The 18,046-nt window shown below is 45.9% G+C and overlaps 1 protein-coding gene across 1 annotated transcript in view; it reads right to left on the bottom strand.

The window, feature by feature from the left end:
• LOC119458789 (protein phosphatase 1 regulatory subunit 37-like) overlaps window positions 1-18,046 on the bottom strand; it is a 148,627-nt gene that overhangs the window by 34,837 nt on the left and 95,744 nt on the right. The window contains exons 3-6 of the mRNA XM_049671431.1: window positions 12,632-12,677; window positions 8,380-8,480; window positions 5,749-5,868; window positions 4,336-4,486 (exon numbers count right to left, since the gene is read on the bottom strand). Coding sequence (XP_049527388.1) covers window positions 4,336-4,486; window positions 5,749-5,868; window positions 8,380-8,480; window positions 12,632-12,677 — 418 coding nt within the window. The remainder of the gene's footprint in view (window positions 1-4,335; window positions 4,487-5,748; window positions 5,869-8,379; window positions 8,481-12,631; window positions 12,678-18,046) is intronic.

Genomic DNA, 18,046 nt, shown 5'->3' with positions numbered 1-18,046 from the left:
CATCGTGAAGTACGAGCATGCGGAGAGCGGGTTCGGGATGTCCAGAATTGAGACGATTGATGAGAGCACGTAAACAGTCATCACGGTGTTGTTCAGTGCAAATGTCACGCAGATCGGAAATGGCCAGGACGCAAGCGTCAGTGTCATGCGCATCATATTTGGGGCGGTCGATAGGACGACGGGAGAGACAGTGTCGTCCTTGTGCAAGCGTCCTGACTTGTAAAAAAGCAACAAATGAATATTTTTCGAGCCATAGTGCCCATCGGCCCAATCAACCAGTGGGGTCTTTAAGTGAAGAGAGCCAGTACAAGGCATGGTGATCGGTAACCACGGAAAATGTGTGGCCGTACAGGTAGGGACGGAATTTGGCTACTGCCCAAAGTAGTGTCAGACACTCCCGTTCGGTAAATGAAAAATTCCTCTCAGCGGGTGACAGGAGGTGGCTGGCGTATGCAATTGCGCGCTCTGCGTTTCACTGTCATTGACCGAGTACAGCCCCAATTCTATGGTCACTGGATTCTGTGTGAAGTTCAGTAGCGGCAGATGGGTCATAATGAGCCAGCAATGTGCGAGCGGAGAAGGCTTTGGTTTGAGCAGAGCTCCATGTGAAAGCAACGTCCTTCATGGGTAAGTCGGCGAGTGGGCGAGCGGTTGTCAGCAAAATTCTTGATGACGTAAATAGGAGCATAGTCCAACAAAGCTTCTCATGTCTGCAGTGGAAGACAACAGGAAAGTTATGAACAGTACGAATATTGTCCTGGTCAGGTTGAATGCCAGTGGCACTGACAAGATGGCCAAGAACGGTAATTTGACAATGTCATAGTGGCACTTGGACGAGTTCGATTGCAGGCCAGCGGGCTGGAAAACAGCAAGAATGGCCGACAGACATGTTAGATGACTTGCAGAAGTTGATGAAAAGGCTATCACGTTGCCTAGATAACAGAGGCATGTAAACCATTTATAGCAGCAAAATAAGAAGTCCACCATTCTTTTGGAGGTTGCCGGGCCATTAGAAAGGCCGAACGGCGTAACCTTAAATTGGTAGAGGCAATAAGCTCTTAGGGTGTCTGTCATCTACCAAGATTAGCCACAGATCGAAGTCTATCGATGAGAAGTACTTGGCGCCGTGCAGGCAGTCCAAGGAGTCATCATTATGAGGCAAGGAGTAGGCATCCTTGCACGTGATTTTGTTGAGGTGTTGGTAGTCGACACAAACGCGCTAGCTGCCAATCTTCTTGACAAGGACAACAGGAGACGCCAACTGACTGGAAGATAGCTCGAGGATGCCTTTAGTCAACATCTTAGTGACTTCTTCTTGCTTCACTGTTTGTTCAGCACGTGAAACACGGTACGGAGGGTGGCATATGAGAATGGCGTCTCCGGTGTAAATATGATGGGTGACCACTGTTGTCTGGGCTAAAGGGCAGCATTCAAGGTAAAAAATGATACTGTAAGTTTCCAGGAGATGACAGATGCCAGCAGCTTAGGCAGGAAGGAGGTCAGGTGCCATCATCTTGCTACGTTCACCTGTGACTAGAGTTAGTGAATTGGAGGTGCCTGTAGAGGATGACGGAATTTCAGCATCAAGCGCTGATATCTCGTAATAGTTGACAGGTAAGATGTCGCTCAAAGACATGACTAGGGGAGCAACTTGAGTCGAGCAGTTAAAATTAAGGAGAGGGAGCGAGGTCTCGATCATTGCCTGTAACAGTGAGCACGGTAGAGGGAATGGCCAAATTACTTTTAATCAGTATGTAAGCGATGGGACATAGCACATAGACGCTGATGGGACATAGCACATAGACGCTGTCAAGAACAGGTGGAAACGACATTCGAGTGACGCACATGGTGGCTTCAGCCGACAAACGGATGTCTTCAGAAGAGCATAACCGTGGTTGTGTGACTGGTGAACTATGGCAGCCATGGGTAGCCATGGGTAGTTTAAGCTGAATGACACTAGACGCAGTCAAAGAGTGCTGAATGGGACTGTAAAAAGCCTAACCCGAGCAAAACGTTCGTAAGTGCATTGTTACAAAATGGCATACAAAACAGTGCTTAGGTGCCCTGTGATGGCAATGTGAACAGTGCACATAGCAAGAACGGTAGGCGTCCCTCCAACGTTGACGTGGAGGATGTGTGATGAGCGGGTGTGAGGACTTTTTTCAGGTGTCAGCACAATTGGGCACTCATCACGGATATGTGCGCGCCAGTGTCAGCAAGTGCTGGGAAACTGAAGCCATCAACTACGACGTCCATCAAGTTCTGTTTGGTCAGCAAAGTGATCAGAGGGTTTTGCGTTCGTGTCGTCAATGCAGCGTTACCTCCAGGAGCTGCATTGCTTAGTTTTCCGGAGACGGGCGTCAGGGGCGCATTGGGAATGGTGGACGACGAGCCTGCGGTGCGAGGGATGGCGGGTGGTAGTGAATGAGACTAGTGACAGTGGAATGAAGACGCGGGACGGTTCCAAGCAGCACGAGTATTATTGTTAGGATGTTGTGGTTGAAATGGAGGCTGGTAAAGACACAGGCTCTGTTTGGGATGATAATAACTGGCGAATGGTGGTCTCAGAGGGGAGAAGACAGTACAGTTATGACAATGGCGAGCAACATGACCGACACGCCTGCAGGCAAAACAGATTGGCCAGTCGTCTGCGGTACACCACTTAGTTGGATTTTGGTAGTGTGCAGGATGCCACTGACCAGTGGATGGACAAGGAGCATTACAGAGCTGTAAAGTCGCAATGGCACATACAGAATGAACTCCGAGATTAGCGAGTTCTTCACGGACTATTGCTGGCACAAATGGTACTGTAGGCAAGTTGTTCTGCTCACTGGAGAGGGAAAAAAAAGGCTGCAGGAGACATGACTTCAAGTTCTTGCCGCAATATACACATCAGGTCATCTGATGATGATGGTCACATGCATTCTCCGCCTGTCGTCACAAGAGGATGTCACAGTTGTGTTCAGCAGATGTGCGAACGGTGTTGCAATACAGTGGCTTTTGGCGTGCTCAAAGCGCTGACACTCTTTTATGATATCCTGTACTGCCTCAAAATTTTTGCACATGAGCAGGTTGAAAACATCTTCAGCGATCTCCTTCAGTACATGCCCAGCCTTGTTCGAATCAGCCATATCGTTGTCAGCCTTACGGCACAGAGCCAGTATGTCCTGGATGCAAGAGACGTCTGATTCTGTGAACGTTTCGACATGGGTTACTAGTTCTTTCTCAGCAGCGCTCTTCCGCCTGGTGGGACGATCAAACAAGTCCCTCAGTTTCTGCTTGCACGTGTTCCAGTCGTTAAACTCTTCCGAATGGTTATCATACCCCACCTTCACAGTGCCTTCTAAGCTGAACACCAAGTTAGTCAACCTAATTGACCGATCCCATTTGTTGTGGGCACTCACACATGGCGATGCAGTCTTTCACGTCGAGGTGGCCAGTGCCATAGAACGTTCCTGGATACCGCGGCTGAGTCTGGACAACTGTCGGGATTGTAGGCGTTGATGTGGGCTGCCCCGCTTCATTCATTGTGTTGTTCAGTCTGAGGTAATGACCACTGCGGAGCTCCGTTGTCGCTCGTGGGTACCCCACAACTCTCACCAACTTGTTACATTGCGGAAATCAAGGGATCACATGTGAAGATGTATTTACAAGTTATTCACAAGAAAGGCAACGGTACGCAAACAAGATGGCTACCGAGACTGATCCCACCTCACCACATCAAATCGTCTTCTTTTGTCTTTGGCACCACTCTTGGTTGTGTTGTAACAATATCAATAATTTGACACTATATCACTCTCTCTTAGGAATGTTACTAAAGCCTTCAGAGCAGTTTGTTGCACTGATGTGCTACTCCAAGGTCCAGGAAGGTCTTGTATGTTAAAGAGCCAGCCATCAAGTCAGTTGAGTGTTCTCAAAACAAGTCTATGCGACTCGTATTGCGGACAACTTATTAGGAGGTGTTCTACGTTTTTTGACGAGGCTTCATATACGCAACAAGGCAAAGGTGCAGGACATTTAAGGTAAAAAAAAACTACCTCTATATGCAACTTATAACCTTAAGTGATGGGTCACAGAGATCATGTCGTGGTTATCATCGATATGCACTGGGGAAACCTCGAGAGGGGGTTTTTCTGAAAAATCGAGCAAAGAATTTATTACTACCTTCTTAATTTCTTTCAGTACGATGACCATTTAGGAAGGTTTCAACAAAACCCAGTCAGGACATGTGACCACTCAGTTCCCAAGAATGGCGCTATAAATGAGACCAGAGCTGTGGCAGCAGCAGTGGCGACAGATGTCGTTCGGGCGATTATAATCTCCCCGGGAGCTGACCTAAAATGACGAGTGAACGGCCCGTCAGGGAGCAGTTCTCGAGGTGCAAAGAGTTGAGGTGCGAGCCAAGCCTCAGCGCCCGTCCGAGGACGAGCAGGGTCTGCTCGCTCAGCGCTGTGCCTCTGGCATCCAGGTGCTGCAAGCAGGGAGTCTGCAGAAAACGCGATGCAAAACGACACTTGTTTTATAGCATATTTGCATGCGAATGAAATAACTAATTTATTTCTTTTATTGCAAGTGACCAAAGGTGACAGTCACCTTACAGTGATGCTAAGCACTCGTTTCGATAAGGCGATGTTGTTATATGCTGTTCTCAAGGAATTGATTTGAAGCACGAAAGCAAGACGGAGATGACCAGGAAAGACACAGACAAGCGCTAAGTTCCAGCAAAATTTTATCCAGAGAAATAGCACGATTATGTACATGGGATCGCAAAAAAGTTTGCAATAAAAGACAGGTGGGACCACCACAGCATACACAACTGAGCACTAATGCATGGCAGATGCAGATATCGAGACCCAGGTTATGCTGATTTCACTTTAAGTCGACAGGCTGCCACCACGCTAGAACGCAGATCTTGCGCAATTCAAATCCTCAGTGCCTCTTATGACTTCTCTTGTACGCTGGCATATAGATCTGCGCACTTGTCCCTTGCTGCACAGAATTGCCGAGTTCTGCATGCTACAATGGTCCCCTCTCTTTCATTTTTGCATATTATTTGGCAATCTCTGCCCATATAATCATGCCGTTTTGCACAATAAAATTTACTTGGAAGTTGTAGTGCCTATTCAAGACTGTCTTCGTTGTCCCCACCTTCTGTTCATGTGTCATACTCCACTTCATAAATAGGAGGCAACGCTATTAAATCCACAAGCTTTCTCCCTTTGCCCAAATTTGTGACAAAAAAAAAAAAAATAGAGCACATCACATATATACACGTGATGTAATTTGATGTAAAATAAAGTCTCTCAGGTGTATCTCTGAGGTATATGTAAAAATGTGACATAATTATTACATGAGTAGCACGAGAACAAGGTGAGAGCAGAAGCCAACGTTTCGACAAGTGGACTTGTCTTTTTGCATGGAAGGCATTATTACATGGCAGGCAAGGCCCATGTGGACCTCTTTACCACCAAGTTGCCTGCACAATCTGATCAGATGTGGAAATTACGGAACACGTTAGTGCGTCTTGTGCCGAGCTATAACCTTGTCACAGCTGTCAGACAGTGAGAAATGATCAACAAAAACAACAACAAAAAAAAAGGATCTACGTGTGTCAATAGCAATATTCACATACAGAAAAACACTAGCACACTAATTGTTTTTGTATGTTTGTTCGGTTAGTTTCGTGGCATGTGCACACCGACTTGTATAATTTTTAGCACAGTGCTCAATTAAGCCAGTCATCATTACCTTCTTGAGCATTCTTGAGCAGGCTTGCCAGCCCCGGGAGTCGATGTTGCGGTTGTGCGAGATGTTGAGCTTCCGCGCTGACTCGTAGTACTCGATCATGTCGAACACGGTAGCAGCTCCCTGGTGAGGAGAGAACAAAAAGCAATGACTGGCAATGAAGTCCTCATAATGAGCATTGCACGCAGTGATGTATGCAGTGTGAGATTTGTGCCTTGCCGGCCATGCTAACATATAACAGAATGTAACTGCAGCAGCAGTATCTGCAGAAAAAAAGAAATCCAACTGCACACAAATATTTGATTAGCAAACATTATACAAATATTCGTAATTAGTAAAAGAAATGACATTGTCGCATTGTACAAATGGTGAAGAGTAGAACTACCAAAAGAACTAGCTAAAAAGTCGAATCTTTCGTGTGTGAACTTGTGCCTAGCAAGAACAAGGAACACTGAAAAAAACAATGGTAGCCGCGAGCAGAGTCTTCAAAATCTGATCTACATGTCAAGTGCAGTGGATACATTACTCATACATGACTCATACAGTCCAACTTCAAGTACATTCCAGAATGTACACCACTTATTTGTGTTAAGCACGTAATCTGATTAGACAAGATTCTTTGCTATAGGATCAGCGACAACATTCAGGAAAGTTCCGACACATGTAGGCAAGTCTTGCACCGAGCGGCAACTTTGTAAGAGTGATTAGCTGGTGAAAAATGGTCACCGGAAAAAGATAAACAATGTGTCTGTCTCAATGTGCGCCGGTTATTTATACGTGACTCATCGTACATTCTAGTGCAATTGCCGGCGCTCGTATTCGTTCCAGAATTTCCACCACTATTTGCATGTGTGTTCCAGAATGCACACCATTATTTGTGTTGTGGATGCAATCTGATGAAATCAGCGACAACATTCAGGAAACTTATGATGTAATGTAGGTGTGTCTTTTGCTGAGTGTTGAAGATTGTAATAGTGGTTAACCGGTGAAAAATAGTCACCAGAAAAAGATAAACATTGTGTGCATGTTAATATATGCTTAATGTGAAGAATGAGACGGTTGAATAAGCAGTGCTGTGACGCACAATCACTGCCATGGGAAGCCTGCCTCCCTCTTCTTGCAGTGCACAAACACTGCTAAATTTCCGGCCATCTATGTGCAATGATTTCTTTTGTTTTCATGACATTCTGCAGCTTTCATGAAGTAAATAACTCACTCTGGTGTGTTCCATTAAAAAGATTTATAAAGTGCATTGCTTAGCATAGGAGGTAAAAGGCAGCTATGCAGAAAATCAAGTTAAGCTAGTTCACTTGATTACCTTTCTAGAATACTAAAAATGTCAAATCTTACTATAACTGCATATTTGGTTAAAGCAGGAAAGACGCGTAAATAAAAGTCGGGTGGTGATGCATTGAGTTTCCCAAGCCGACTTCCCGGGATGTCACGGATATTGACAGCATCTGCGTGGCCGTTAAGCTATAAAAGAGTATACTGACATGAAATCTCTTGACATTACATTTTTTTTGTTTTAAATGATGGCCCTGGACCCTGAATACCCAGGAAAAAGAATACTAGAAAGCCTCAGAGTTTCCTAAATAATTGACCGTGATAACTTTTAAAAGAACCAGTTTGAGTTTCATTTCGCAGTGAGTGTATGTGTCGTGTCGCCACATGCAGAAGGTAGTCGCATGGGAGCAGGACATTGAGATGTTCTGGCACTTTTGCCGGCTCGCTCGATTGTCTGCTATGCTGCTACTCGTTGTGCGGCCAGATGTAGCAGCATAACAGACCGCTGAGCGAATTGAAGTGAGCTCTACTACACTGCAATGTCCTCGTCCCGCATGAACAGCTTCCACATCATGACATCACAACACATAAAACGCCTCATGGGAAATGAAACCAAAACTGGTTCATGGAAAAGCTATTACAATAGATTATTTATGACACTGTGACCCGGCTAATTATTTCTAGTGTTTTGATGTAATTTCAAAGCACCAAAGGACCTCTTTTGGTGTTTCACTTGGGATCTTTTCTGGATCATTTTGGTGCATCCATAGGATCTCCCCAATGTCGCAATAGGGACATCCATTAGGCATCTTTAGGATTTAGGATGTCTGTGTGTTGTCTGGGTGTAAATAATGCAGTCCGCAATGTACGGATGACAATTGGGGCTGCCTTTTCAAAGGTGGCCCCAAATAGACAGAACATTACGGGAAATTCATGACGTAACCATGACGTCACGTTGACCGCAGCTGGGTGTGAATTCAAAAACTAAAGTTTTTGGTCATTTTCTCGGCTACAAACTAACCATGCGAGAATGGAACGCAAAGCGAAAGTAATGATTTCTCTACCAATAAAAAGTAATGTATTGTTTCCCTTCAGTGCCCTCTAAAGATTGAACATCTTGAGCTAAAGACTGAACGCCTTGAGTAACTTGCCAAGGTTGAAGACTGGGCGTGTTGGTATAGCATACTATAGAGGCTGGAATGCGCAACATTTTAGACGAGAGACACAGATGAGAAACACACACGACAGAGCAATGAACACACACGACAAAGCTCTCTGTCGTGTGTGTTCCTCATCTGTGTCTGGTCTAAAATGTTGCGCATTCCAAACTCTAGTTGAGTAACTTACCTCGTCATCTAAGTGACATGCCTCCAAGCTGATGGAGTCGAACTGCATAGCCTTGAAGATGTCCTCCATGGCTTCGCATTGCCTCGCATCAAGCTTCTCTCCTGCAGAAAGTTTTGCGTACAAGCGTGAGATCACTCAAGAGCCCCTCTCATGAACTACAACGCAGCAACACAACAAGAAAACATTGCATAACATTTTCAACTAAAACAACGTCGCAACTTTATGTAAGCTTATGTTGAACATGAAAGGAACAAAACGTGCAAGAAAAAAAAAAAGTCCCAAAGCCTACGACATCGCAGTTATCACCAGCGCCACGTTGTCAGCACCAAACTCGAAAACAGATGTCTGGCTCGCGCAAGTACAGCAGTTTGAGAGAGTTGGTAATGCATGATTCAAAGTGTCACATGGAATACACGGACAAAGTTTTTACGTATATAAGTCGCACGTGTGTATAAGACGCACCTGTTCATTCGGTAAGCGATTAAAAAAATACAGTGACGTTTTACTTCGTGAACGCGGGTCACGGGCAAGCGCATGGGTGCCATTCCTATATAATTGCGATAGCAATGATATATAAACACTCCAGGCGCATTTCTACCGTCGTGGTCGCCGCGATATTCCGTAAAGTCCCAAGGGCGATAGCATCGTCCCTGCGCGCCGTATATGCTGCATGTGCGAGTGAAAGCGAGAGACGGTGAGCCGAATCGCACACAAGAGAGGAAAGCGGGAAGGCAGCGCGCGAGGGAGAGGGGGTGGCTTGTACTCTGGTACCAACTGCGCAGTTTGCGCTGCGGCGCGCGCCCTATCATGAAGCCATCTGCAGATGCAACGACTTCAGGGTTGCTGGACTCGAGGTCGGCCTGCCGCCGCTTGCGTTCCTGCTCCATCCTTGTCGCACGGCGCTCGGCAACTCGATCACGAGAACCCGGTACCTCCGTAGTGCGCACACAACCCGTAGCAACTGCCAGAGGAGGTCAACGCAGCGCGCTTCGCGTAACCATAGCATCCAATCTGAATTTGACGGCAGTTTTCCCGAAAAAAAAAAACGTATATAAGTCGCACCGTTCTATAAGACGCACCGACGAAAAATTCTGAAAAAAAAAACGGGACTTATACACCGGAAAATACGGGAAATAAACAAACAGATTAATCTATTTCAGTCTATTTCTATAGCTAGAGAGTTCGAGCTACGGCGTTTCCCGCTAGCTAATCCCTTTAACCGCTAAAGTGCAACACCAAGTAGTTCAAGGCGCGCGAAGACACACACACACACACACACACACACACACACACACACACACACACACACACACACACACACACACACACACACACACACACACAAAGAAAAGAAACGGCAGGCGACCCTAATGTTTGACTGAGGTGTCTCTGAGTGGCACTCGCACCTCGGCGTTAATTCTCATTAACTCTAATTATTCCAGACACTTCAGTAACTCAATTTGTAACTAGACTTTGCTCTGATGTCATAACCATAATGAAACCATGAATTTTGTACTGTACTATTATTTATATTTTTTTTCTGATTTTCGTCCCCAGTCGTCTCAGGAGGTGAACCGAAAGTGCTGCGCAAGAAACTAGATTGTCACTCGAGGCCCGTGCCACTAAAAAACGAAAAGAAAGAAAGAAAAAAAAAGAATTAGTAGCTAGTAGAAGAAGTGTTTTCCGCTTGTGGGCAACAAAGTACTCCAGACACGCAGAACAGAACTTCGAAAGGCGATTTTAAGACTCGTAAACTCAGCGTAATAACAAAAAATAAAATAAAATAAAATAAAATAAAAAATTAAAAAAAACGACATTCGCGGGGATTTATTGAACGACGTGGCAACATGTGTTATATCGACCAGGAAAGCAACTATGACCTTTCTTCCACATCTCAGGCGTCTGAAATAGCGACGACCAGCAGCGGTGTCCTTTCACGCGAGTGGATTGGTTTCGCCGGGAAAGCTTGTCGTCGGGAGAGTTGGCACTTTGAAGCCACTGGAAGAAAGGTCGCGAAAACACCACTCCCACGCGGGATTAAAATAGACGGGGAACATGCGCCAAAAAAAAAATGTATTGTGGAAAAAAAAAAAGAGAAAGGAGGACCATATAACCGGAAGTGAGACGCATGCGCGCTGTACAAAGTAAAGTACAGTGCAAAACAATTCGTGGGGCCGCAACATTCATGTGGGGACGGATAACCAGCGAAGCTGTTCAGGCTGCATGCATTACGAAATCACACATTTTTTCTCATACGGCACCACACTACGCCGACACAAGCGCCGCCGCGGTCACCGCACCTCCCATGCGTCTGCCGCAACCGCTGCTGCAGCCGCGCCGGCACCTCCGACGCACGCGACGTTATAACCACAGAAGCGCAGGCCACGTGCGCAGGCACCGTCGCCACACTCTTTCCTCCTCTCCCCCTACCCGTCTCCATAGCTGCAGCGCTGTTGCCAGACTCTTCCCCCTCTTCCCACGAACACGCGTAACGTTATAACCACAGAAGCGCAGGCCATGTCAATTGGACAGGTCTCCATTCCTGTCCAATTGTATCGTCTCCATTGCTGTCCACGATACGGACGCAAGCCGTCCAGGGTACCCCTCTTAGGAGAGCACGTGGGGGGGGGGGGGGGGTGCATACAGGGACTAGAGGTAAACAGCTTTGCTGTAAAATTAACTAATGCATGACGCTTGCTACCGTTTGTCCCCCTTATTCTGTTTGTGCGCGCGCGCTATAGTGTATTTCTGTTTATTTGTTTCTGCAGATACATTCATTTCGTGTCGACTACGTCTTGTTCAAAGATGCTTGAAAGTGTTCCACGGCATTTCTCGCTCATAATGGTTTTGATCGGACATTTAGGTGAACACTTGAAACACGAGGAGTTCATCAAAAACAGTAGTCTTTGTTTTACCATACTATATAGGTAGAAAGGTGGTAGTAAAGGAAAAATTCTTGCCGATCTCATTCCTGCCCCCCCCCCTTCCCCCACCCCCTTTGCTGACCTCTGAACGATGGCCAGCAGGGGGGGGGGGGGAGGGGGTTAGGATGAATGAATACGAGTAAATGTGGCAGCGACGGAGTGAGAATATATAGCATAGATAGGTAAATCACTGTATATACTTATATACAGCAGGCAACTGATCGAACAGTTCCATATGAATTTGCGTGTCACACGCATTGCAGTGTTTGCAACGCGGTCCCGAACGCTGTGACTATATGCACCGCTTTTAGATGGATGAAGGAGCGAATTAATGGATGGGTGAATGAATCGATGAATAAATTTCAAACAAATGGTACAACAAAACAGCAAGAACACACACACACACACACACACACACACACACACACACACACACACACACACACACACACACACACACACACACACACACACACACACACACACACACACACACACACACACACACACACACACACACACACACACACACACACACACACACACACACACACACACACACACACACACACACACACACAGTATGTACACAACAAGATTCGACTCTACGACATAAATTACATTGTTTATTTACTCATTTCTTTGATTTTTGTGTCTTGTCATTTATCAGGGAACCAATATTTAGAACAAGGTAACGGAAATTGCGCGCAATAATACAAAGATGGAGATGGCTGCACAAGGACACAGGAAACCTGTCGGCAGATAATCGAGCCGCGATAGGGGAGTCGATGACAGGGCATACGCAAAAGTGTAAACTGCAGTGTTTCTCACTAGAGATAAATTTAGATCTATCTATCTATCTATCTATCTATCTATCTATCTATCTATCTATCTATCTATCTATCTATCTATCTATCTATCTATCTATCTATCTATCTATCTATCTATCTATCTATCTATCTATCTATCTATCTATCTATATCTTTTGTGTTCCTTCTGAGTGCAAGCGGTACAGTGTCAAAGACAATGCACACGTGCATTGTTGTGTGCATTTCGTGCATTGTTCTTGGCACTGTCCGTAACTGTCCGCAATGGCAGAGAGAAAAAAAAAAAGAAAAAAAAAGAAAGAGCGCGTTCACAAGGCAACAGGACAACCATTCACGGGACTGGCTGATAGTTCAGCTGGTGTCCCGTGCATCTATGTCCTTCGCGCATGCGTCGCATACAGCGACTCTTCGTCTTGAGTAAACACAGTCGAATTGTCTCAACACTTAGCCCTTCTACACCTTAGCGCATTCACAAGTGATCGCATGCCAATAAACGCTCACCTTTTAAATTCAGGTCCTGTGTCCGGTCGCCCACAATGCCTATTGCCTGCGAAAACAAGAGAAGAGAAAATTCGTTACGCACCGAATGGTTACTTATAGCACATCAACTGACACACGAGATCATCATCATCATCATCTTTTATGTCCACTGAAGGACGAGCACCCTCTGCAAAGTACTTTAGTTCACCGCACCACTTAGTTCTGTGGCGCTGTCGACTGCGCTGCCCTTCCCTTGGCAAACATTCTGTAACTATAATAGACCGCTGGTTATCTGCCCCACGCATTACATAACCAGCCCAACTCCACTTCATTTTATTGTCAAGTGGAATAGAACTAGAACTAGATACAAGAGATAGGTTAGTTTAATCTCAAACCACCCCGTGACAATACGCTTTCATAAAGAACATAAACATCAATATGTACCCCGAACGTCATTTAAGACAGAACAGAAGTCAAAATGATTCACATACAGAAAAACTACTGCAAGTAATAAAGGAAAAGAAAAGTGCGATGTAAGCACACGGTAGAGGCGACTGCGCAAGGGAAAATAAAATAGAAATAAAGTAGGAAAGCGAATATATTCGAGGACATGTTATAATAGTCTCAAGAATATGACGTCACAAATAAAGGACACGGAACATGAAAGAAAGAATATTACAATCAGGCGAAAAGGTATATTGTTAAAACATATTTTAAGCTCTTTCAAGAAAACGAAAATGCTCACGAAGAGAGAGGGAGAGAAAAGAGGAAGAGCGAGCACAGTCGAAACCGTCGTATTACACGGACAAATTAGGCACACCGTCGCAACAAAGGGGAACACGTGGCTAGAAGCCTGCTAACATTCAGCAATAGAATTTTTTCTAAAACTCGACAGTCCGCAAACGACGTACAAACGTGCGACCTCAGCGGTGGAAAAGGGTTGCTCAGGTTCGCAGCTTTGGTTAAATCCGCGCGTTAGCGCGCATTGCACTGTCAGCAAAAGGTCGCCCAATTCACGCATCACATTTGAGAACTTCGGGTCCTCAAGCAGGTTTCTAGAAGTGTTCTTTATACAACTCGCAACGCAAGGCGTGGCGGACATCGCACCCGCCGGGCAGCTTCATTATTATAGTGTCTCAAACAGCGACCTGCGTCTATTCAATTCCCGACGAGACGCAGCGACCCCACGCGGACGCCTGGCAAAGCTCATCGGGCTGATATGCCACGCCGCGGCACGAGAAAAGAGGCACAGAATGGAGCCTCTGGCACATTCACGATACTCCCACGCAGCCTGTCCGGTTCAATTTAACCCGCCCCCCCCCCCTTGAAAGCTGGCAGCACCGCCGAGCAATCTTTGCTGGGAAGCACCATTCAATTACGCAGGAGAATGCTGGCTCGTACGTCGCGACGCAGGATCGACGGCCCGCCGCCAGGATATTCTCATTTTACGCGAAGCCGCGCGAGATAGAGGCATGTAAACAGCATTGTCGAAGCTTAGAACTGATGTGCAGTGCGTCTTGTTCGCATAAGAAATAATAAAAAAAGGATGGATGCTTCCGAGTCACGAACTGCGACGTACAAGTGCGCGCGAGAAAGGAAGTTCAACTGAATTGAAACGGTCACTGCAGCGCCCGAGGACAACTACGCAGTCTTAATGCTATCCAGAAAGACAACAACAAGTAAATGAGACCGTATACCGAAAAGCTCCAGGATATTTTTCTTTCGTCCCGTGTACAATCTACAGACCTCCTTTGCACTTAGAACCTTAAGCACTTTGTCGACAAATGTTTATAACGTCCAGCGAGCAAGCCTTTTTCGGACAACGCCGAACGAAAAATAACATATGATCTGCAGGTCTTATACTGACAGATGGACAAACTTATAAGAAAATAAAGCAGCCTACAAGGAGTCCGCAGACAGTTTGTATTGACTCAAAATTACTTTTTGAGCTGTTGGTTGTTTGTAAGGTGCGTCGCCCATCTTCATTACGTATTATAATTATTCATATTGGGGAAAAACGACAATACAGCTTGTTCGCTTATACAAAGCAGTAGTACGTATACAAAGCGGTAACACTGGATCCGCAAGAGCCATGGAAAGTGGGCTTCACCTCATAAAGACTCTCTTTACGGAGGAGCAAGCTTTCACAGAAGCTTTTAAACGAGTTACGCACGCACGCACGGACACCAATTACGGCACATTGATCATATTACGGAGGCTACAACTAAAGCCAGGACTGTAGGGCCAGTACTAAAGCCAGTTCAAGCCAACTGTTTCAGCTAGCTTGAAAGACGGCAAATACGTACGTGCAGACATGCTACATGGACGACACAGAAACGGCCCGACAATGACATTGTCTGCCCTCACTTTCAGAAGACCACCATATTCTAGAGTTGCAGATTATCGAAACAGTGGGTAACACTAAAGGGGGATATTCAATTAAGCTTTGCCCGTAAATTACGCTTCTGCAATTAGCGAAACAAGCAGTCTTGCCATGAAAGTAGGCTCGCTACATACAGGGAACGACGCCACACCGAAGTTCCCTAACCTGCTCATCCTGACGGCACAGATTTGGACAGCCTTTTCTTCGTATGTGGTTACCTGTTACTCGCTAAACGAGAACGTCGACTTCTAAAAGGAAACCAGACACAGCATCGCGTGTTTACAGATAACACTCACTGTTCTCAAACAGTCCAAACACTAAAAAAAAGAAAGAAACATAGGTGACGCCACGCTCACGTGACGTCCGGCGCCTATCCGACCAACCAGCGAGGTCCGGAGGCACGGGCGCCTCTCTCACTCTCCCACGTGACCTATTTCCCCCCCTCTGGTTCCACGTTCCGCGGTATCCCCTCTCCTCCTTCCTACGGCGCTACGTCCTCATTCTATAAGCGGTGAAATCCGGCAGCCCACCACGAAAACGGTGCGAGGCAGCCAAAGAATGCTACTCGCTCAAAAAAAAAAAAAAATAAACTCGCAGGAAGCATACCTTCCAAATAATTCAACAATTCGCTTGACTAGCTTTACCGGCAGTATATATGAAAAAAGAAGAAGGAGATCGGTTTACCACCACTCTGAGAACTGTAGAGACAACTGAATTTGTAACCCACGACAAAAGAGGGTTATCCAGCCTCGACTCCGTCGCGGAAGCGTCGGGTCTAATGCACGCGAGAGGATTCAGGCAGAGGAAGAACACAAAAGACTGGAAGTAGGGAGATTTGACAGAAGCTCAAAAGTATGAAATAACCAAAAGAAATAATCCGGCAACATGGTGCTTGACGTTAGGTATTCAGTTCCACGCCCATTGCTATGGGCTTGTACTACTTTTTTTATTGTTTACAGATTTCTTTAGCTTGGAAAGAAGACGGCCTTACTTTGGATTTTCGAGAGGAACAGCAAAGAAGGTTCATCCGCTCGAACCGTCAAGAAGGGCTTCTTCCCAAAAGAGCATTGCGGGAAAAATGAAACAAGAGTGCCGACTCAGCGCGCACATGTCTTTCACGCAGTAGAAGCGGCCCCGTAAGTAGGTCATGACGGAGGCTCGAAATCCGGAGTGGCAAACAAAGATGCGTATTCTTTCTCTGTCTCCGTGAATTCCGTGCATCGTAGTGGAATCGTCCACATTCAATTACCTTGAAAATAATGCGATGGAAGTGATAGCTGGCTTCTCCTCACAGTGTCCTCTGCTTGCGGTGAAGCCAGCTTCAACGAACTTCTAAAGCGAATAAGCGTTCTTTGGCTCTTTCGGAAGTTTTGGCGGTCGGCGGTGCTCATTTTGTGGGGCCCGTTGGTTGTCGAGCGCCAGATGTCACAGCTCGTCGAGATGCATGTGGTGTCTATCTATACTACCGCTAGAGATGCGCTGGTTAACGGCCTTGCTCTTTACGGAATTACGCAATGGAACAGCAAACGTATCCTTCCGTAACAAATGTGTGTCGTCAAACGCAACAATCCTTTAATAAAACGCATAGCTTTCTTGAAGCAGTCAGCTATTCGCTGACATCGACAATCATCATCGATGGTTGTTCGTGCGCGATTTTTTTTTTTTCAGAAAGGACGCGCATTCAACGATGGGAATGACAGACGCTAGCTTCTCTTCACAACGTCAATTATTACGGTGAAACCAACTTTGACGTTTTCCTATATATATATCTATATATATATATATATATATATATATTAAGGCTGGTTCCTTGTCAAACTGTCACTTATTACGGTGTAGCCAGTTTTGACAAGTATTTTTTTTTAACCAGGATGCGCATTCTACAAACGCAACGACATGAGCTGACTCTTCCTCAAAACATGTCACTGCCGTGAAGCCAACTTTGGCGGAAATCTTTTTTTTTATTTATGTTTTTTTTTTTAGGGAGGACGCGCATTCTGAAGCGTCTTTTTTTTTTAAACGACGTAGAAAAACACTGAATATGGAGTGAAAGAAGGATGGCCGGCATCACGCCGATGCGTGATGCCGGCCATCCTCTAGAGATCGTATGAAACTGTATGCATCGCGCAGAGACGGATTTCACCGGAGTTCTGACGACGCGTTGCCGACACTTCCGGCTTGGTCGGACGGCTCGGGCTGCTTTTCGGCTCTTTTTGAGGCGCTGCCTTTGATACGGCGGGGGCGGATGCGGTGTCCAACTTCCGCTGCGCTCCCTGCCGGAGCATGTTTACTGGGTCGCCCCGTGCGAGCATTTGTTTTCTCTTTTGTCGACTCGGCACGCCTCTCTAAATCGACCAGAGTAATTCACTATTAGTTATTTGCTCATCGGCAACGAAGGACTACATTGCACTCGAAGTGAAACCGACACACTATCTACCCTTCAATGTCGCTCTCAAAAAAGAAAATTGAATACCCGGATGTCGCTATGTAAAGGGCAGAGTGCAACATGACGAGCGTATTTTTTTTTTCTTTTTATCACATTTTAACAGGACAGCGTTAAGGGCCCCGTGTCGCAGAAAATCCGGCATCGGTGTCGGCGTGGGCGAGCCGGCGTCGTTGGCGGAAATAATCATCCCGAAACACCCCGACCGCGTGGCGCAAGGCGTTAGTGGACAAAATTGAATTTCTGAAAGTAAAACCCGTCAGAAAAATCGTAAAGTACGACATAACCACAACCTACAGGCGTGATAGCGTCGGATTGTAGTTTGAATAACGAGAAAACACTGATTCAGTTGCCGGGAAGCCTGATAAGCAGCCAGGGAGGGATCTTTGAATGCTATCGCGTTTCACTCTTAAAGGCGAAGCTTAAACGTCCGCCATTTTTTGTGTTTGGCTTTGTTAGCCTTCCCATTGGTTGTTTCAGCCTTTATATGTGTATGTGTCCTGTTGTTCTTCACTCTGTTCCCGTCTGTGTGCGCTATTACCCCTTCAAGATGCTTTACCAACTAGTCCACCAAACCATTCTTGTGGACTATCTAACCAGTTCCGATAAC

This window comes from Dermacentor silvarum, chromosome 7 (genome assembly GCF_013339745.2).
Source record: "Dermacentor silvarum isolate Dsil-2018 chromosome 7, BIME_Dsil_1.4, whole genome shotgun sequence".
Lineage (NCBI taxonomy): Eukaryota > Metazoa > Arthropoda > Arachnida > Ixodida > Ixodidae > Dermacentor > Dermacentor silvarum.
Note: the sequence above shows the minus strand (reverse complement) of the source record. Positions and strands in the feature narration are given on the sequence as shown.